At 51.1% G+C, this 21,628-nt stretch overlaps 1 protein-coding gene across 1 annotated transcript; it reads left to right on the top strand.

Annotated features, from left to right (window-relative positions):
- The first annotated feature begins 18,509 nt into the window (after nt 1-18,509).
- Nucleotides 18,510-20,260, top strand: LOC119462097 (uncharacterized). Its single transcript, XM_037723443.1, has 2 exons — nt 18,510-19,256; nt 19,337-20,260. Exons 1-2 carry the CDS (start codon nt 18,510-18,512, stop codon nt 20,258-20,260), a joined length of 1,671 nt encoding a protein of 556 aa, XP_037579371.1.
- Nucleotides 20,261-21,628: the final 1,368 nt, after the last annotated feature.

Genomic DNA, 21,628 nt, shown 5'->3' with positions numbered 1-21,628 from the left:
GGCGAAGTGCTTGCGACTACCACTCACACGAAAAAAAAAAAAAAAAAAAAAAAAAAGTAGGCAGCTTGCACTTGTGGTGCAAGGCTGGAGTAAACAGCGGAGTTAGTGATCGACCTAGCTTCTTTCAGGTTTTACTAGGCTTGGCTAAGTTTTGCTAGGAAATGCCAAGTGCTGCTAGGCACGGTATTCCGAATCGGCTCGCCGCCGAAGCGCAGATTCTCGCTTGGCCGCGCGACGCGCTTCAAGATGAGCGACTTCTTCTTCGGGTGTCCGGATCTTCTTTGGTCGCCCCATGCCAAGGCTACATGTACTCGCCACACAGTCAACGAGAGTTGTGCCGCCGTCGTCGCCGCTTCGAGCTTTATTTCCCCGGTGACGTCCCGGCCAAGCTGCGCCTCCACACTTGCCGGGGCGGGGCTGGTCGAAACCTGCCGAGCCGCCGCCAGAGGCGCTTGCTGCAGGCATGGACACCGCGCGCGTTCGGCACGAACGCGGGGAAACGGAGAAACGTGGACGGCGTTGGCAGCAGCCCTGCGCGTTGCCTCGTTGGTGCTGCTACAATTTTTTTCTCTCTCACTCTCATTTTCTCTTTCCTTCTCCCGAGCATTGCGTGCGCCGCGCGCATGCTCTCCTTCCCTCTCCTTAACGTCCCATGTCAAGGCAACATGTGTTCGGCACGGAGAAGAGGCGAAGGACACGCCGCTCAACGAGGTGATTTCTAGGCAATGCAGCGACGTCATTGCTCAGCGAGGTTTTGTTCTCGACACACGGACTGAAGGTCGGCTTAAACATCTCCACTGCTAAAAAGCGCGGACGAACAACGTTCATTCGCTGCAGGGAACTACAAACTCATTAGAGAGTTTTAGAATAGGGACTCCAAAATTTTGGGGCCCCAAAGAGTTTTGCGGGTGTTAGCGTTGGGGCATGCAGGGGTGAAGAGTTTTAGAATACGGCTTTGCGTTTGCGAATAGCGTGTTGCTCTTGCAGCGCCACTACGGTGTCAAAGAAAGATATTATAAATATTAAAATGAACAATACCATTTGATGATAAGAAGAGGGATTTTGGCTTTCGTGTTTTGGCATTTAATTACAATTTAGATGTTATTCTATTAGCAGCAAGCGATTTGTTCCGCTTAATTTTGAGTAACCAACTTTACGTGCCTTCACAGCCAAGCAAATCCATATTAGGCTAAGGAGCCGTGAAATCGCCGATCAAATTCGGAATCAGCGGCGTCTAATGAATCAAGCGACATTGACAAGTCGCTTGACCCCACCTGTGGAACTTGCACCACGGGTGTGCCAGCCACAGCACACCACTTGCCATGGACATGCCCTGGCCTATCCTCACTGCGAAGAATCTGCCTTGCTGGGCTGCAGAGCTCAATCGTCACACTCAATGACTGGATCCTTCCAAGAGGGACCCCTCAACACCACAAAGCTATATATGACAGCTTGCTCATCTACCTTATAAGAAGCAAAACCAATAACCTAATCTAGACACCTCACCGGAAAAACCGCTGGGGTTGCCTTTAAATACATATACAATTTTTTCATTTAATAAACGTCTTTCTCTCTCTCTCTCTCTCTCTCTCTCTCTCATTACACAGGTTAGTTGAGAGAAAGCGATAACCGCAGTCACTTCTATAGATTGACGCGTACTCTGTGTAGACATTTAAACGACGATGACTGTATGTGCTTTAACTGACTCCGAGTAGTAGGACAGGGTAATTCGAAGACGAAGATGTCTCTGTTCTGGTGATTCTTAACAAGCTATTCCGCCGTCTTGTTCAACGTGTTGTCTCTTGTTCGCGTTGACTCGTGACAATATATATGGTACCTCCACCAGAATGTTACGTGTGGAAAGACACACACGAAATAGGCAATTTACAATATATTTACACTGGAACCAAACCGCCAGGCCGACACCTTGCTCGCGCCAAAAGCCCAGACACACTTCATCGTCTCGCGGCGGCTCGTCTCTTGAGCATCTCTAGATGATATCGTAATACTATCTTACGAGCTTCAGGCGTTACCATGAATCGAGCCCAGTTTGGTGCTCGGTTCGAGCCGTCGCTTCAATGGGCGCTACCATGTTTGTTGACGCAAACCTTTTGGGCCAGCTTTTGGGGCTCCCGCTAAATCAGTGAAATAGCGTGCCCGACGCAAAACCCAAACACAGTTTGCGTCTCGCACATGCGCAGTGGCTTCGACGCTATTTCTTTGGGGCCCCAAAACGTTTGGGGGCCCCTATTCTAAAACTCTCTATATGTCATGGGCACCTCCACCGGAATCAGCCGGCAATATGAGTGAAATTTTGCATGCAGTGAGCTCACCAGTCAGCTCCATTGCGGTCATTGAGTTAAAAAGTCATTCGTCAAACTTGGTCCAGTGCCTTATAAGCCATCAACCTTCACGTTCGAGCCTTAAAACCGCCGCTTAAATGCGCGTGTCACTTCCGTGCGTGAAAGGACACGGGTTAGGTTAGGCTGGTCAGACAAGTTTTCGTGGCACAAAAGTGACCAAGACTAATGCGCCAGACACGACAACGTTCGACATTTTCTTTATTATTATTGCGCACACTTAGAACCCCTCACCTTCACTTCGATGCATCAGTGGCTTCGCGGTCACACCGACTTGTATCCACTCTGACATCGTCGTTTGCACGACCGTCAGCGCGGTGCAACATCCCACGACTCACTGCAGCGCTGCTGATGGACGGACGACGGAGCGCGCGGAAAGGAAAAAGGGACGCATCAATCACGAACCCGCTCCAAATTGTTCCGGACAGAACATTCGTGCCGGGACAGGCATGAAACACGCATCTCGCAGTCCGCGCTCGGCTGGCGTAGAACGCACGCCACGACAGCCAGCTCGTTGTTCGACAACGTTCTTCAGAACTCCGAGAGGCCGAACCACGAGGCTGCGTAGCCAAGCTCCGGGACTGCCACGGAGCGAGCGAGCGAGCGAGCGAGCGAACGCAACGACGGGGAGAGTTCGCTCGTACGCAAAACACACTGACACTAATGCGATACACGAGCACGCCTCGCGCGCCGCGCGTCAGCTCAAAGACAAAAGACGACCGCAATCGGACGTCGTCGCTCGGAAGTCTCACGAACCGCTGCGGCTCTCCCTTGTTGCGCTGATACGAGACAGACCGAACACGCGGACGCGTTATATACAATGCATGCATGCATGGACGAGCAGTACGTACTACACGTCGCTTCGATTCTCGCCGCTATCGTGCCTGTATAAGTATTAGGGCCGCCCAGGCAAGCAAGCGCGTGCGTGCGCGCGCTTCGTCGTTTCAGAAGAAGGGGCGGGATGACCATGCGGGCCGTTTTCTGGCAGAACTGTGACGCGAGTGCAAAGACAAACAAAGTAAACGAGCGGAACCCGGAAATGCTGGGTCCGCGCGGCCTCTGTGCTCGCGCTGAAGAACGCTTGTTCTTCGGCGGGGGCAATGCGACTCTTCGCCGTGGCTTCTCCCATGCACTTTCGCCGCGCCGCTGCCTGCGAGAACGAAACGTGGAAGGAAAAGTCAGAGGCGCGTCGGTGAGGTAGAAAGTGAAGGGACTGGCAGGCCCGTTCTTCTGTGCAAATTTCTACGAGCAGTGAGTGAGTGACTGGATGGCGACGCATGTCGTTACGCACTGGCGCGCGCTCACTGCGTGTCGACCTTTGCATTGCAGATTTCTCGCTTCGTTTTGCTTTTGTGCTGCCGCGGCTGTTGCTGCTGTGACACTTTATTTGAGCTCGGCCGATGCGACCGAGGCTGGTGCGGCGCCGCACGCTTTGCCTGCCGCCGTGAAGGCTGGGCGTCAACGGAGGAGACGATGCGTGACAAATGCGTTTGAGGTTTGCCTGATTAACGGGACCGTCTAACCGAATTATCACGCGGTCGCTGTGGTAATCGTTTTAACCTCCGGAACGTAACGCATTGAAAGCGTCATTTCGTTTGCTGAGCGTATTTGCCGAACGCCCTACACTGCATCCTTCCTCTCCATTTCCGAAATTGCATGTGCTGCGAAGTTAAGAACAGAATGAACGGCACACACCTGACTGTGTAAGCAGGTCGTAAGTTCAGTGCAGAGCTGATTTCTAAAGAAGCCGGTGAAGTAAAACGCCTCAGAGGGCATCTGCAAAATGACTCGTTCTTATGTCTTACCTGCAGTATAATACTCTGCACATTCTTTAGATATTTCCACAAAAAATAATTATTATATTGAGACACGTACAGTCTGCCGTAAAAAATGTAAACACCGCTATCATCGAAAAAGTGTTGTACGACAGAGCCACGGACGTCGGCATTTCCTTTGGCCCAGTGTCGTGGCAAGCGAAATTTGTTGAATGTAGCGCCAATGAATAAGCTTGCAAGCACCGTCAGGACATTAGCGGCCTGTACGCTTTCGGGACAGGCTGTACACTTACTCTTTACGAATCGCGTCGTAACTCCCGATTGCCTAGCCAGCTGCAACAAAAGCGAGTAAGTTCGAAAAACTAAGAGCGAAAAGAACAAGGAGTGTAAACGAAGTCCCGATAGCTATTTACGGTTGAGATTAATTATTCGAATGGCTTAGCGATGGAATGACGTCATATGGTCCTTACTAAAAATACCTTTCCTCAGCTACCGTTTTTTTCTTTTTTTATGGTTCAGGGTGGAATCAGTTTAAGCAAATTGCGAACCACCGTACATAGTGAAATTGACTTATTAGAGCGATAGCTGTACTACTCCAGGTACAAACCCAGAAAACGCCTGGTTCCGTAACTCTGACCTTCAAGCTCAGCCAAGGTCAAACTGGGACTTAGCCTGCCACTACCGGCGGCTGCTGCGTACGCCGCGTGGGTGCCCACATCTTGAAAGCGATCTGCGATGTGGACAAAGTGCGCGGTCGCGCGGGCCTCTTTATCAAAGTGATCTGCGATGTGTGAAGAGTGCTGCTAGCTTCGTATGCGCTGTGCTTTCGACGCTTGATTCACGTTAAAGCGAGACGCAGCATGAAGGTCAATTCGCTCGCTTCTGCGGCCGCTCCGAGCAGCCTATGTGTCCTTTCATAAAAAAAGCAAAACCATGCTATCACTTGGCAAACTTGGTTTAACCGTGTTCAACCATGGCAAATTTTATTTGCCAGCATATTGGCATACACATAGCATCCACGGTATTGCAAATACGCGAACATTGAAACACCATTTAACGCATCATTGTGAATTCCGAAACAAACAAAAAAATTAACTCACTTGGCCTTTTGCGTGGTCATTTGAGCAGTGACTGAGAACATCAGGCTGCAGACCATCAGCGAATGAATGGTTCAAGGATACCGCAGGCACGTAGGCATACTTCCGTGCGATTTAAAAAAAAAAAGAAGAGAAAACGAAGCATTTATGATCTACATCATTGCTGCAGTTGTGGTCGTTTTATAAGCACAGGGGCCGGTACTTTGCCGCGAGACCAAAGTAAACAGCTATAGCCACATCCGCCATTAGCTAAACGACCCATCATGCTTCGACAAAGAGCTCCGAAAACGCCTTACGTTGCTTTGATAACGACGTCGAACGACGTTACGTCGAAAGGCGTGTCCTTTGGGACTACAGCGGGGCGAATTCCTGTAGAGTTGGGAGAGAAGGACGTGCATTTAGCTATTATTCGAAACGCGTCTATAGCTCGAAACGCGTCTTGCTTATATGACATTCGCAAGCGGGGCTCCGCTGCTTGCCCGTACTCTATGCACTAGTGAAAGTGGAGTAGACGTACAATTCCTTTTTTATTGTCTCTTGTTTTACGTGCATACGAAAAAAAAAAAACAAGCCTTCAGGGTTCCTTAAGTGTGTGTGCGCGCTAGCGTAGGTCAAGTTTTTCTGGTCACATTATTGCGTTTCGCCCTCTTCGAAATGCGGCCGCCGCAGCCAGGACTCGAGCCCGCAACCTCGTACTCGGCAGCATAACGCCACATAGCCAGTGAGTCGAATCGCGGTGCTTTTGGTCATGCCGTCAGTGCCCACTCTTCGTTTCGCACTAAACTGGCTCACATCGGCTTGAAAGAGCCACTCTGTGGAGTGCGCCTCTTAGGCTGTTCTTGGGCCTATCGTTTCCAGCAACGCTTGCGCGTTACCTCTTGCCCGTATGGCTCGCACATGCTACACATGACATAACGTACTATACGAACAACCTACTAAAATCCTCACGATGATTTATCAGAGCCCTCGCAAGGACATTGCGACAAGCATGCGCGCACGAGGGATACGTAGTCCTTCGCACGCACGTACCACGCGTGGACGCGCTGATTAGTTGAGGAAGTCACACTTTTGACAATGCGATGCCGCAACCACTTCTGAGACGGAGCGCGAGAAGTGTCTGTCCAGCACCGTAGGGGGTCGCCCCGACGTGCATATCGCGGAAGGAAACCGCGCACGCCATACGGGCGATGGCCATAGAAATTTCCATCACGTGCGCAGCGGCACTTTATACTGTCCGTGTGCACTTGGAACGTGCTTCGTGCTTCGAGCTTAACAGCGCACTAACTTCCTGCGCTCGTACCCGGCACCACCCACTAAACGCATAGCGCGGCGCGCGCGGCAGCTCTTCTTGGTTATACGCCTGCACCAAAGCCAACAAAGAGGACATGACACGACATGACCACGTTTCTTCCAAACCGAAATAAGAACGTTTCCTCCCTCCGAGTCTCAAGCTCTCGCGTATACTGCAGGTATTCACGACACCACCCTGGAGGCAAGACAAGACGATATGCATGCGCGTACCGCATAACCGGCTGCCGCTTGCAGTCACTAGAGTAGGCAGCTGCGCAGTGACGTGACGTTCGCCCATACACCAACAACCGCCGCTCGCGCGCCGTCCTCGTCGTCCGTAGTCTCGGGATGATGGGAGAGGACCTTCGCTGGGAGATGGGCGGGAGGTCGTTGTTTGGGTGTCAGACGCGTGCGCCGGCTTTCAGGCGGGCAAAGGCAGCGCAGCGCGGAATGCCGCTGCACGGCCTCTCACGCCTCTTTGATGCGCGCGCTTTGGCTTTTTTGCCCACTGTCTCCTCGTATATCCTCAGCGCCGCGCACGTTGCTTTACGCCTCTGCTGCTGCCGCTTCTGTTTCTTTTGTCTTTGACTCGCGTCTCGTTGTTCTGAGCCCTCGGACACCTGTACATGCTCGCTCGGACTCACAGGAAGAGAAGTGTAAGGCGGGCTTGCTGGCTGGCTGGCTTGCTTTCTTACGGGAGGGCGGGCTGGGCGCTGAAATATGCGGCACCAAGAAAGCCGGCCTCGAAGGAAAAAAAGAAAAAAAAGTCAAGTATGGAACCAAATCAAGAACGCAGGAGCTCCCTTGACAAGCGCGACGATGATTCTTGCGTTGTGCGCAGAGAGCCAACGTTAACTCGTCCGTGTTCTTCCCACGCGGAGCCACGCGTGTTCATTCCACGCCCGCCCCGAACAAACTACCAGCTTGCTGTCTGGGTTCCGTTCTCCGTGGCTCGAACGGAAAGGTGCACGCTTCTTGCTTTTGCAAAGCGAAGCCACAGCCCAGTCCCAGGCGAATACTTCCCTGTGTACACGTGAAGAAAGGCGCCGGTTCGTGTGAATTGTCGTCACATACCTATTAGCGTCTTCATTGCTGTGCTTACTCTATTTGTTGTTATTCTTTCAGTCTATAGCTGGTACTGCTGTATATCATTCCCTACTATTTCGTTTTCCTTTTTCTTTTTTCTTCTTTTCCTCAAAAGCAAGCAACTTTTCCACGCGCACTAGTTCCATTGCTGTCTTTTACAACCACTTCCTAGATGGCTGACTGTAATGTCTTGCATTTGTACCTCGCCGTTTTGCCGTTTATACATCTGCAGTGAAAGAATCGTCCTCGGCTGCCCTTCTGTAGGTGTGGCGGCACTCGAAAATGAACGGTTACATGACGAGTGACTTCCCCCGCGCTAATGTTCTGGCGCTCATTTCTTGCAGCAACGTCCGCACTGACGGAAGGCCATTGTCTTTGCTTGGCCGGAAAGCTCCAGCAAGCGAAGAAAAAAAGATGGGAAAGAAAGGGCAAATTGAAGCGGTCACATTTCTTCTTTTTTTTTTTTCTTCTCTTTTTCTTTCCATCAACAGCAAGCTCCCCGCTGAGGAGCAAGTTTCTTGTTTAAGAATGGCCGCATTCTTACCCTTTAGAAACTGGGGCCTGATTCACTGCGTCTTTTGTTCGTAAAAATGGTGTCATTAGCTGGCCGTGTTCACAAATAACATGTTCCCAGTCATGAGTGGCAGCCTCATAAGAAATTTCGCTCGTGTGCGAATTGCTTTGAAAATAAGAGCAGTGATTTTGATAATTGAAAATTGACAATTACGGGGTTTAACGCTACGGAGCAGCGCAGTCGGTTATGACTCGTGAGGGACGCGGTAGCGAAGGGCTCCAGATTAAACTTGACCACGTGATGTTTATTAACGTCCACTCAAAACGCAGTTAATTTCAGGCTGTCCCCTCGTACTCAGCAGTATAGAACGCCAGAGCCACTGAGCCACCTCATAAGGGAGCTCTGAATTTTGCCGTTACATGCATTGTTCTACGATGAAAAAACCAAATTCAGATACTTCGTACGCCTAAGCTACTCGCTGACATGAACTATAATATGCAATATTCTTGCTTTTGTGGATTTGAAGAAAGTAATAGCAGATTCCTAAAAATAGCACTGTCGCCTTGAAGATGGTCTCATGTTTAGTGATAATTTTGGTCACATTCGACGCGGAACAGCAACAAACTTCATAATTTTACTGTCCATGCACACTCCATACGCTTTCTTATTACCTGCTGATGAACTTTGCCTCCTCGAAATGAGTTGATAGTGCATGCGTGCGTGTGTGTGCGTGTGTGTGCGTGTGTGTGCGTGTGTGTGCGTGTGTGGGCGCTTACGCTCGTCACATTTCAACTAGATGGTACACTGCAAGAGTGGCGAAAAATTTGTGTTAGGCTAAAACATTATGAACATTATCTTGATAACAACTTTATTTTAATCAGTAAATACGATAGGGAAAGTGATAAACAAAAGCGACATCTCGCCTGATAAGTTTACGCTATATCATGCAGGCGATGGGCAACATGTAGTATACAGCTGAAAAGGGGTCGTGCTGAAGGTCTAAGATAGCGGCACAGAAGCACATTAACTAGGTAAAATCGGTAAAATAACAAATGCTCTAGTTTTGATCGAGCAAGCGCGCCCAATGTTCCCAGTGTAAACAAACTGTCGGAAGGGCGAACTTCCGTACCTTTCAAAGCACATTCTTCTAGGTGCACTCATGAGCTGGCAGCAACGTAAGAGATCGATATACGGAAGCACTAATGCGGCTCGCGTATGCCGTCTTTATGCTCTTTTGAGAAGGAGGGCAGGTTCCATTCAACGGGTCACAGGACCACATGGCTGTAGAAAAACCGGCAGGCATCGAATTCTACATCCGCGTAAGAATTGCGACCACGGTTCGTTGCATAAGACCTGTTCGTACGCCGGTTATGCCATAACTTCGCTCATAGGCGAAGCAAAGTACGAAAGCCGCCGGCTAACAATGTTTTGAATAAGGCCACGCTGCAAGCGGCAAGCGCCAAATCCTTCCTGTTCGGCATTTTTTTTTTTCCTCAGGAAGAGAAAAAAAAAAGTATGAACAGTCTTATTCGGCACACACAACACTTCGATTCTTTACCGCTGAGGTTACAAAGCGCCGATACACAAGGGCTGGCATTTCCTTCACGAGGCTGAATAGAAGTCTTTCACTATACTGCGCACTTCTCAATGGCGCAATTCAACTTCTCGTCACTGTCCTTCCGTCTCGCTCTTCGCTGTGTATCGGAGGTGAGTGAACGAGGTGCGGGATTTCGCAAAAGCCTGGCTCAGCGAGCGCGCACATTCAGGAAAGTCGGTTGCTGGTCCAGTCGGTGCTGTTTACGTAACGACATATCTCGAACGAGGCGTGTTATATCTTAGCTTTCTTTACTACACCACCTTTTCTGGTCCTGTTCAATGCGTTTTTACTGCAGTGATGGCGTAAACCCGTGATATATCTGTGACAAAGGGGTGTCGCTGAAATGCTTGACCGATTGATTGGGAGCCATGCACGAGCGGGTAATAACAGTTCCAGGGTGCTTTTCGTTTGAACGAGTGTGGGTGTGTAGTTGACGGCATCCCAAGGCGTATTAGCGGAGCTGTATTCGTTGGTCCTCTATGGCAGGCGTCCTCTATGTGGCCCTCTATGCGATGCGCAAAGAGCGATGGAACTAAAAATGTTAGGCGTAGCGTTAAGAGACAGGAAGAGAGCGGTGTGGGTCAGAGAGCAAATGAGGATTGCCGATATCCTGGTTGACATTAAGAAAAAAAAATGAAACTGGGCAGGCAATGTAATGGGTAAGGCAGATATCCGGTGGACCATTGGAGTTACAGAATGGATGCCAAGGGAAGGGACGCGAGGTCGGGGACGGCAGAAAATTAAGTGGGGTGATGAAATTAGGAAATTTGCAGGTGCAAATTGGAATCAGGTAGCGCAAGAGAGGGGTGACTGAAGATCGCTGGGGGAGGCCTTTGTTCTGCAGTGGACATAAAAATAGGCTGATTATGGCGATGAGGACTACGATAATGATGATGATGGTGATGATGACAGGCATGTTCAGTAATTTACGGCGTGTAGAAACAGCTAGGTTAAAGCCAGGCCTTTTTTTTTTTTTCACAGAGAACCGTTCCGTACTAAAGAAAAACAAAACAATCAGGCGTTATAGGCGGGCGCTCCTGGCACAGAACAAGTATAATAGGGGACCTATAGAAGAAGCTATCGTCTTGGAGTACACTTGAAGAGGATGATTACCATTTTAACTGAAATGATGATGACGACGACGAAGATGATATGGAACCCATACGTGCAAGAGATCAGAAGATGCGATAGTCACGTTCTCACTTTCCTGCACTCGTGTTTCGCAATCGAAGTTCCTCGGGCGCTCGCCATCGGTGAGACCTGAATCAATACTCCGGAAGCTACTTTGATTAAGCAGAGGTCGTCGTCAGCCGCTTTTCATCATTTCTTAAGCATTCACCTGTGACAAATTTCTGTTTCTTTTTTACGTTGCTTCACAATATACGTCCACTGGGACTCGTTGGATTGCATATTCCAAGGATTTCGCGTTCGGGCAGAGTCAGGTGTCATAACTTCCTGCTCGAAACCGAGGGGAAGGGGGGGGGGGGGGGGGGCAGCACTTCACCCGTTACTTTAGGTCTTCCTGCGAATACATTAGGTGTTTTTCACCGATTTCCAAACCCCTTAAGCGCTGAGGAAGCGTTGCGCCGGCTGCGACGGCGATGTCCACGCCAGGCCGGGTCGCGTCGAGGGTTTTTCGCAAAAGGTACGGGTGGGGTGAGAGAGTGAAGAGTTGAGCTGCGGAATACACCTGCCCTTTGCGTTTCTTGCCGCTTCTTTTTCCTCTCTTTTCCTTCTCCTGACAGTGAGGAGGGGTCAACTGGAGGGGGGGGTCATGCTCGGCGTCAACGTCGGCCACTTATCGAGGTCAAGGAAAGTTTGCCATTGTCGTTGTCGTTTTCAAGCTCACGAGCCTAGCGCGCGCACACACAGTGAGACGCGTAGAGACGCGTGAGCTTTCGCCAACGGCAGCGGCTGCCGGCTGCGCTTCTCTTGTACGTCAAAATAATAAATAAAAAAAAACGCCTCCCTAAATACAGACGAAAAGAGAGGCCACGCTTAGCCTACTTTGAAGAAGCCCCTCTAAAGTCTGAAGCTTTCTCCGTTGTCGTCGCGCACCTCTAACACGTACCCCTACCGCTCCTTCCACTACCTTCTTTTTCTTCGTCATTGTTTTTTTTTTTCATTTTTTTTTTCAAGACGCAGTTTAAGACAGAGCGGTTTCATGCAGGTAGTTGAACCCTCTTCGCGTCGTCTTCACTCCGACTAAGTAGAAAGAGAAACACGAAAGGTGCGCTGCCGCGGACAAAGTGAGAGAAGTTCCTGGGAAACAAAGATAACATGTGTTAAGGAGTTGAGGATAATGTCGAGCAGTCGCTCGTGGGTGTTCTTCAGCCGGCGTTCCACTGCAGCGCGAACCAAGAGAAGAAGAGCTAGCATGGCTCCTTCGCTGTGTCATTAACCTCTCGCTCGCCACCCACGCGAAAGTACGCGAAAAGGTTTTGGCCTCTGGTTTAAGTATGCACACTCCAGCCGTTTGCTAGAAGCTCGATGGCTGAAGGTATATACTGCCTCTGAACTGTAAAGAGCTGCAGACATGCCTCCGAAAAAAAAAAAAAAAGCACGGGACAGGTCGCGATACTTAAGAGGCGTTTCGTGCTAATATTCACTCACCCATGTCAGATTCCCTCGTTAACTAACGCATTCGAAGGAGCCAAATGAGAAGAAGAGGAAATAATCGTCAGTCCAAAGTGAGCGTTCTTAAGCGGAGACTCAGATGCAAGACCGTTCCTCTCGAGACGAAGGCATCAAACAGCAAACGTTGGCATCAAACAGAGGCTCTCATGACAAAAAAAAATTATTTCGATAGTCTAGCAGAAGGTCTGCAGAACATAGATACTGTGAAGTACAAAGAACTACTGTATAATAATAAAAAATAAAACATAAAGCGGCAGAAATCACAAATCTGAATTTGTGATTTGAAGTCTGTGAAGTCTGTATTTAAATAATAGCGTAGGTGCCCACCTTCGGTAGAACCTGTAGTAGTAGTTTGTTCTCATTTTTATAATACCTGTCGGTATTATACGCCGGTTCTTTCCTGTTCCCCCCCTTTTCCTTGCCCCCATTGTAGGGTAGCAAACCGGGCGATCGTCCTAGTTCAACTCCCCCATTCCTCTGCTCTCTCTCTCTCTCTCTCTCTCTCTTAGCATTATCTGAGCATCGAACAAAATAAATAAACGATGAAGAAACAGGACTGAGAGAGGGTTCCTAAGTCCGAGATGCAAGCCTCGGCAACCTTTAACCCTCAGGCTTGTCTTTTCGGCATATAGGGGTCGCTGTTGTTTGCTATTACCACGATAAGCAGTCTCTGTACGGCTTGAGATAACAGGGCGTGATACCTGGCAGTTCTTTAGCGGACCCTTCATTGGAGAACGGCCCCGCTAAAATATCCCAGCGAAGTAGTACTGCTGACCTGGGCGCTTCTTCGTCGGTCATAGTTTCCGCGTTATCTTCAAAAGTCACCACATTGACCTCCTTGATTTCGGAAGGGAGGCTTACGGTCCGTGTTGCGTGAGAGGTTCTCGTAAAGCATCGTCACCGCGCATGCCGGAACAAGGCAACAAATGAACGACTGCCTTACAGCGACGCCACGTTCCCTCGGAAGAGAATAAGTGCAAACGAAGATGCGCCACGTCAAAGCTCTCAAATAATTCGCCATATATCGTAGGCTTTTTTAGGTCGCATTCCCAATGTCTTTCGCACTTACAAACGGTCACTAAGAAAAGGGTCATTCTCCGCCAAATCAACCAGCGTTCTTTTTTTTTTTTTCGAACGTCATAGATATAGCTGAAAACAGTTCCACATTCTTTTTAAAGTGCAGAACTCGTTCTCTTTTATTTCGTTTATTTTACTTGCACAGTATTTTTAAAAATTTTGGCGGCAATTTAGGTTTCCTGCCCAGCTGAGCTAGAAGGCACCAATCAACATCTTTTCTTTGTCTTTTTCTTTCAGAGCCAAATTGCGTGATCCAGTCGGTCAACTGGTGTGTATGACAAGACAATGCAATGATTTGACTATCAAAATATCCATTTTATCAAATATTTGAATACTTTGAGTGCTTTTCGCACCGGCAATAAAACTGCAAAGTTCGAATTTATTTTTGCATGACGCAGGAAATTCCAGAAGGCACGAATTAAATATAGAATGGTAGCCCGGTTGACATAGTATAGCCTAAAAATATTTGAAGGTTTAGCCGATCGCCTGAAAAAAAAAACAACTGTAGAGCTCCTACCCCTCCCCCCCCCCCCCTTTTTTTTTCCAAAAAAAAAAAAAAAAAGCTTCGTGTTCAAGGTAACGAAAGCAACCTTGATGGTTGGTCAAAAATATATATATGATACATCATTAGATAGCTCTACATGTCTGCTATGCATGTGAGAACTTACAAGAAGGTATTATTGTGTAAACGCGAAAAAAAAATATTTTTTGAATTTTTGTCTCAGCTCCGGCACTTCTCCGACTGGCGCCCACGCTCGCCAGCCTGGGATGCAGGCGACAAAGCTGGCTTCGTCTGAAATGGTGTTATGGTCTGCGTTTGATTGCCAGGAGACAACCGCTCTAATGCAATACGGCGTGTGCTGGGTGTGTGCCAGGTGAACCACACAGCCATTGCACATGGAATACCACGACGTGGTAATTTCAACAGGGAGTCCTGCAGAGTTGAAAGGTACGTTTCAATGGAGTTCATAAATAGGAATATTTGCACTAAGGTAGCCAATACATCCAGAGAGAGCACTGATATCGTTCACGCAAACATTTTAAAAGATATGTCGCACTGCAAGGCAGTGCGACATATCAATATGCAGTGCGACATACAGGGAGCAAGACTTTGTGCCTTGCTCCCTAGAGCACAAAGACTGTCATAAGACGATGCAAGTAGAAAGCACCTTCGTAATTACAACTGAAAGCTTACACGAGCGTGAACAAAATATTCTTGTGTTGCGTGTTAAATCTGTTCGACAGCCTGAACATGCTTAGCTATAAAATTCATATGTGCTCCTCAGACTGATGTGCTCAGACGTAGTTGACGTCCACTTTTCGCATTTATAAAAAAAAGTCGAGGCTGCAGCGCTTGATGTCGACTGTATACATATCGATAAAAAAGTGGCCAGTCACAATTTGTTGAATAGTTTCTCGGGCTTATTTTATTAACCATTTCTCCTTGCTAGACGGCAAGGCTTCATATACGTATTTATGCTGTCTGCGCGATCCGCGTACGAACATTTCAAAACACAATTTTTCCAGTTTAGTATTATAGTTTTTCGTAACTTCTCACAAGTATAGCAGGCATGCAGAGCTATCTAATGATGTATCACATATATGTTTTTAGACCGATCACCAAAGCAACGTTTCTGACGTAGAAAACAAAATTATTTGTACGAAAATTTTACTTTACCGTTATTTTTGAGGCGATATACAAAACCATCAAACCTTCAAATATTTTTCGATGATATTATGTCAACCGGGCTACCACTGTATACTTAATTTGTGCCTTTTGGATTTTCCTGCGTTCCGAGCAAGGAATTCAAACTTTGAAATTTTACTCGCTTTTGCCGGTGCCAAAGCACTCGAAGTGTTTAAATATTTGTAAAAAAAATGGCTATTTTGGCAGTCACAGCACTTCATTTTCTTGCCATACACACCATCTGAATGTCTGGATCATATCACATGCCTGTAAAAAAATATAATTGATTGGTGCGTTCTAGCTCAGTTGGGCAAGAACAATAAATATTTGCCAGAATGCAAGACAAATTTTTGCAAGGCACATAAACGCGAAGAATAAGTTTCTAACTTCAACAAACATGTGTAAATTTTTTCAGCTATATTTGTGGCGATCGAAAACAACGTTGGCTGATTTGGCGCGGAATGACTCAAAATGTACCGGCAGTAGCAGAGGTGAACGGGCAGATATAGCGTTCTGCTGTTGTGCATGAGCTCGTGTGTTTTATTGCAAAAAAAAAAAAATGTCTACGTAGTGCGCTCTCACTTTTGGCGTACATCAACGCCCCCGAAATAGTGAAAACTCGATGGCCTCCAGAACGGTGTCTCTCTAATAATCCAAGTGTTGCTTTCGTATAGCATGTTGCTCCAAGTCACATAACCTGACATCAAGCTGTATGCTTTTCATGCAATGCTTTGCGCGTCACTGACGTTACGCATGAAGACACGTTTCTCGGTCTGTTTATATTTCTTTCGTATCTGCAGCAAAACAAGTTCACTGAAAGGGAAATAAATAAGTACGACTTAGCACTCCGAAATTTTAGAGAACAATCCTTCACGGCATTGATACGGCTTCCGTGAATCCGAGAATTCAGGAATGCTGTAAAGGTTCTCGTTAACTGGTCACGTGATGTCGTATACACGTGAAACACGAAACGTTTGCACGATGTGTCTGCACGTACTTACTCCACCAAAGAGCGCTTTTAAAGCTGGCTTCTCCATAATAACACTGACTGTGTGGTAAAGCCCACCTCTGTATTTTTTTAAATGTTTTATAGAGGATTGTGTGTACATCAGATTAAAGAAACGCGGCGGTCTGGAGTTCGAATTTACGAAGGCAGCCGGCTATTGCTGGTTCATTCTCACGCAGGACAACGTTAAGGAGCCACAGGACCTTTGCATTTCTTGTTTAAGTACAGCACGGATATAACGGTTCACACCGAAAGAACTGCAATAAGACCACACACGATCATTCCAGCTGGCGACGTCTGTAAGTCAAGCGCAAACCAAACGAGTGGTGCTCTAGGGTGCGAAATTGAGCGCGCCCGCACGTCCAAGTGAGGTGCCCGGTCAAGCGTCGACAAATTTGAAGAACAATTTGTCTTACGCTTACGCCGCGTTCGTTGGAGGTGGATGACGTGCGTATACGGGAACGGGTCAAGAAGATAAAGTGGACTGTTAAACGTTCAGCCCGGCTCTCATCCCGAAGGATACATTCTGCCGTTAACCGGTCATCCGGGGGTGTGCTGCGTGGCCAGAAGTTTATTTCGGTTGAAACTAGTTTCTCTACTTTTTGTCCGTTCTCGCGGAGATTAAGAAAAATTACTGAGGTTCTGACGCCGAACAATTTCCAAGGCGACGATACATAAAACAGTAACCATTTTTCATTAAGGAAGCCCATTACGCAAAAATAGCGACGTGACATTGAAAACAGAAAAGAGGGAGGGAGCAAAGGAAAGCCTGCAAACGACTTGGAAGCCAAGGCTGCAACCGTCCACAAACGACGTGGGACCCCACTAGTCTCGTCCAGCTAGCTGTGCGCCTCGGCGGGCAGGCAGTCGTGTGTGGAGACTTTAACGCCCATCACACAGACTGGGGCAGTCGGAGCTGCACCCGCCGAGGCAAAGCCCTCACCGAGGCCATCAACCGAGCGGGACTGCTCATCCTCAACAGCGGAGGGCCCACCTACGTCCGTCATGGAGTGAACACAGTCATCGACCTCACACTCACCACAGAGCAGTGCACCTACTCCTGGGCCACAGCTCCAGACACCTGGGGGTCGGACCATTTTCCCATTGTGATCAGCCCGGTGTCTGGGAGCAGGCCACGGTCAAGAACATACCATGTCACAGACTGGTCCCTGTTCAGGAAGCACTGCAGGGAGTTAGTCGATGGCTGTGACTTCTTGAGTGCCATAGCTAAGTGTGCGCAGGCGGCCAGCGTTCAGTGCTCTGCCCAACCACATACCCCTGCCCCGGACCTGTACCTGCTGAACATTCGTGCCTCCAGACGCCGCGCAGAGCGCAGAACCATCCGGACGGGTAAGGCAGAGCACTGGACCGACTACCGACGGGTGGATGCCTGCTGCAGACGGCAGGCTCGGCGCAGGAGGAGCCAAAGTTGGAGCAGCCTCTGCTCCACCATCAGGGACAGGTCCCGGGGCCCCCTGGCCTGGCGACTCCTGAAATCCCTCACCAACAGGAGGACGAGCCGCCAACCAGTCCTTGCCGTGGCCATCACGCTTGGGATCAGCGAGGAGGCTCTCGCGGAACTTCTGGCAGACCGCTTTGCTCCCCCTGCTCCCCGGACTGCTGCCATCCTACCGGTCGGGCTGCCCCCTGCCAACCAGCCTACCTGCCTTCAATGCCTCCACCCAGAGTGGACATGCAGCCAGGTGGCCACGATCTGCGACGAGCCACTAACACTCCACTTCAGGCGGCCCTACGGAGAGGTAAGCGTCGCAGCGCACCTGGAGCTGACGGGGTCACAACGCAGATGCTGCGGAACCTGGCCGCCAACGAACAGCAGCGCCTGCTCGACTGCTTCAACGAGACCTGACGGTCAGGGCAGGTGCCAGAGTCCTGGCGCTTGGCCATCGTGGCCCCCATCCTGAAGGCCAGAAAGCCGGCCGGGGACCTGTCGTCCTACCGGCCGGTCTCCCTCACCTCTGCGGCTTGCAAGGTCATGGAGGCCATCGCCCTGGTCCGGCTGGACTGGGTGGCTCGTGCCAGGGGCTTCCTGGTCGACCAACAAACAGGCTTCCGGCGCCAACGATCCACTGCAGACTCCATTGCAGACGTGGTCTCCACACTGGAGGAGGCCAAGGCCCGTGGAGACATCGTACTCTTGGTGCTCATCGACATCAAGGGAGCCTTCGACGGCCTGCCCCACCCAGTCATCCAGCAGGCCCTGGACCTCCTCGGCATTGGGGGAAACCTGCGGCGCTTCATCACGTCCTTCTTGAAGGAACGCACACTCTAGGTACGTGTGGGGAAAGCAAAGAGCTCTCCTCGTGCAGTGGCGGCAGGCGTTCCGCAGGGGTCTGTGGTGAGTCCCTTCCTGTTCAACCTGGCCATGGCTCGGCTGCCTGCCGCCCTGCCGATCGACCCTCACTTTCCTGTCGAGTCCTCGATCTATGCAGATGACATCGCCCTGTGGGTCCGAGGACGACCGCAGCACCTTCGCAGCGCACGCAAGGCCCTGCAGCGAGCCTTGGACACTGCAGCGGCCTACCTGAGCAGCATCGGCCTGGACATCTCGGCCGAGAAGACGGAGGCCATGCTGCTCCACCCGCGAGCAGCCGCTCGCCGCCAAGCTGCCCGGCTGCACCTGCAGGACGTCGCCATCCCCTGGAGCACGGCAGTCACATACCTGGGGCTACGCATTGACCACCGGCTCACCTGGCTGCCTGCTGCCAGGGCCCTGTACGCGCAGGTACTCCGGGTCCTCAAGGCCGTCTCGCAGCTCCTCGCCCGCGGACAAGGCTGCACAACCAGGTGGGCCTTGCAACTCTTCGATGCAGCAGCCACCTCACGCCTGCGGTATGCCCTCCCACTGGTGGCGCTACCACCACCCCACCTGAAGAAGCTAGAGCTGCAACACCGGGCAGCAGTTCGGCTCTGCCTAGGTGTTCCGCGCAATTCGCAGGTCGCTGCCACCCTGGCCGAGGCTGGAGCGTGGCCCTTGCCGCGGCTGCTCCTACAGCAGGGCCTGCGGCACATCGACCGACTCCACCATGCTGCAGACGGCGCTGGCCTGCTGACCCGCTTGCGCTCACGGCCTTCCTCGCAGATGGGGCGGCTGTGCTGCCTGTACGAGGAGGTGATCGGGAACCCCCCCCCCCCCCCAACACAGTGCAGCTGCCCCCACCCCAGAGACCTCCTATCGCCATCACCACGGAGCTACCAGGCATCACCAAGCGGCGATCACCGACCTGCGCATTGCAGCAGACGGCGGCCTCACTGCTCCACGAGGACCTTGAGGGCCACCTGCAGGTGTTCGTCGATGGCTCCGTGGTCCCCGACACAGGCTCGTCGACGGCGGCGTGCATCATACCTGCCCTGCAGAAGAGTAGGCAGTGTCGCCTTCCAGCCCATGCGAGCTCCACAGCAGCGGAGGTAGCAGGCCTCCACCTTGCTGTCGACCTGCTCACAGCGGAACCCCCAGAGACTCCAGCAGCAATCTTCTGCGACTCCAAGGCAGCCCTCTTGAGCCTGCAGAGGCCGGAGAGGACGAGCCTGGGGGTCGCCCTCCTCTCAACGCGACTGGCGGCACTACAGGATGCAGGTTGCCCGGTGTCCCTGCACTGGATCCCCGCTCATGTAGGCATCCCGGGCAACGAGGAGGCTGATGCCCTAGCCAAGAGTGCCCACCACGGTGACGTCCCCTTGAGTGCGGCAGTCACAGCCGCGGACTTCACGAGGCTCCGACTTCAGAGGCACCTCCAGGTGTCCCATCCTGACAAGCGCGTGTCCTTGGAACACCCCCCACGGCAGCTACCACAACGCGGCCTTGCACGGAGGGAGAGTTCGCTGCTACTCCGGCTGAGAATCGGCTGTTGCTGGACAGCCGCACGACGCCATCGGCTTGGCCTCATCGCCTCACCTGCCTGCGCCTCCTGTGGTGAGCCAGAGACACTGGAGCACCTCCTGCTGGCCTGCCCGGCACACAACCAACCCCGTGGACTGCTCCTGCAGGAGTTTCGCCGCCTTGGACTTCCCACCACACGACAGGAGGACATCCTCTTCCCCCGTCGAAACCACCTCCCGGCCCTGCTCAGCGTAGTTGAGTACCTGGACTCATCAGGGCTCTCAACAACTCTCTAACACCGCCAGCACACATGGATGACCTTGCGGCCATCCATGGGTGCTGGCTCCTTTCTTTGCAGGCCCTCCGGCCCTGCCCCACCACCCAGCCTTGGACTGGCTGACCACACCAGGCCAGCTGCGAGCTGTCAAGGCCCTACCCTCCGGATGGCGTGACCCCGTTCCTGCCCGCCGGTCTGCTTCGCCCCTGCCATGGCGACACCAACACCTTCCTCTACACCCTCCTTTTCTCCCACTCTCCCTTCCCGTTGGCGCTGAGCCGTGCTCCGTCAAGTGCTGCAGAAGATAGCGCCAACCCCTTCCTTTCCAAATGAACCACTTAGTAGTAGGCTGCAACAATCCCGTTTATAACGTGTACGCTATATAACGAGCGAGAATTCATGCTTGTTCGTGTGCTCTTACAGCGAAGCTGTGTATGGCTATGGTGAGTGAATGAGTGAAATAACTTTATTGAGGTCCAGAGAAGACGCAGGGGAGACCCCGTGTCACCCGGCTAGTCCCACGTAGGGACCGCCAAGCCCAGCTTGACGGCCCGATCACGGGCACTCTGGACGGCCAGGGTCTGGTCGTTGAGTTCGGGGCTGCCCAAAAGCGCAGCCCACCTATCCTCGCCGAAGGCGGAGCCGATGGCTTCACACTCCCGCAACACATGGTTCAATGTTTCCGTTAGTCCACAGGCAGGGCAGTCCGCACTGGGTTACCTTTCAGGGTATATAGCGTGAAGAACCGCAAGGTTAGGATACGCGCACGAGCTTGTAAAAGTCGAAGGGTCACTGCCCGCGCCCTGCATAAGGCAGGGTTCTGTATGCATATGGCTAGGGTCCCGTTGACTTTTCGTGTGCGTAAGCAAAACCTCAGGTCCCGCGCGAGCGCGCTCGTGCCACTGCTTGCGCGTTCACCGTCATCTCTTTCTACAGCTGGCTTGTCGGCGTGAACGTGTTCGTGCCACTGCTGGTATATAATAAAGGTTTCTCAAAGATTTGCCGCTGTGCGGCCCACGTCGGCCATGTCTACGTTCGCACCACCCTCTCTTTGTCGACGTTCCAAGCGGTTGCGTATCTAGTTTCCTTTCCTTGCACTATCCCGTGGTGGCGGAATGTAAACAAAGCAGAAAGACAAGTTGCCGTTCTCCATTTTGAATTCCCCTTCTCTTCTGTCGTCGTAATGGGGAGGGAGGCTGCGTATAGTCCGGACTCCCGAGTAGCAACGCGCCTATGAAGAGCGACGGCGAGAACAGATGCGAGAGTGCAATTGGCGCGGGTGGGCCGCAAACACCAATCGTCCACCGATGAAGACAAATAACGACCACCGATCAAGAAACTAAATCTGTGTGCGTACCTGTCCTCACGATGACCACCGATCAAGACA

This window comes from Dermacentor silvarum, chromosome 8, assembly GCF_013339745.2.
Source record: "Dermacentor silvarum isolate Dsil-2018 chromosome 8, BIME_Dsil_1.4, whole genome shotgun sequence".
NCBI lineage: Eukaryota > Metazoa > Arthropoda > Arachnida > Ixodida > Ixodidae > Dermacentor > Dermacentor silvarum.
This window is presented reverse-complemented; position numbering and strand designations above follow the sequence as displayed.

Coding starts and splice junctions, on each gene's coding strand:
- LOC119462097 (XM_037723443.1), top strand. CDS start 18,510: ATGGCTCGGCTGCCTGCCGCCCTGCCGATCGACCCTCACTTTCCTGTC. Junction 19,257..19,336: donor TGTGCTGCCTGTACGAGGAG/GTGATCGGGAAC, acceptor ATCACCACGGAG/CTACCAGGCATCACCAAGCG.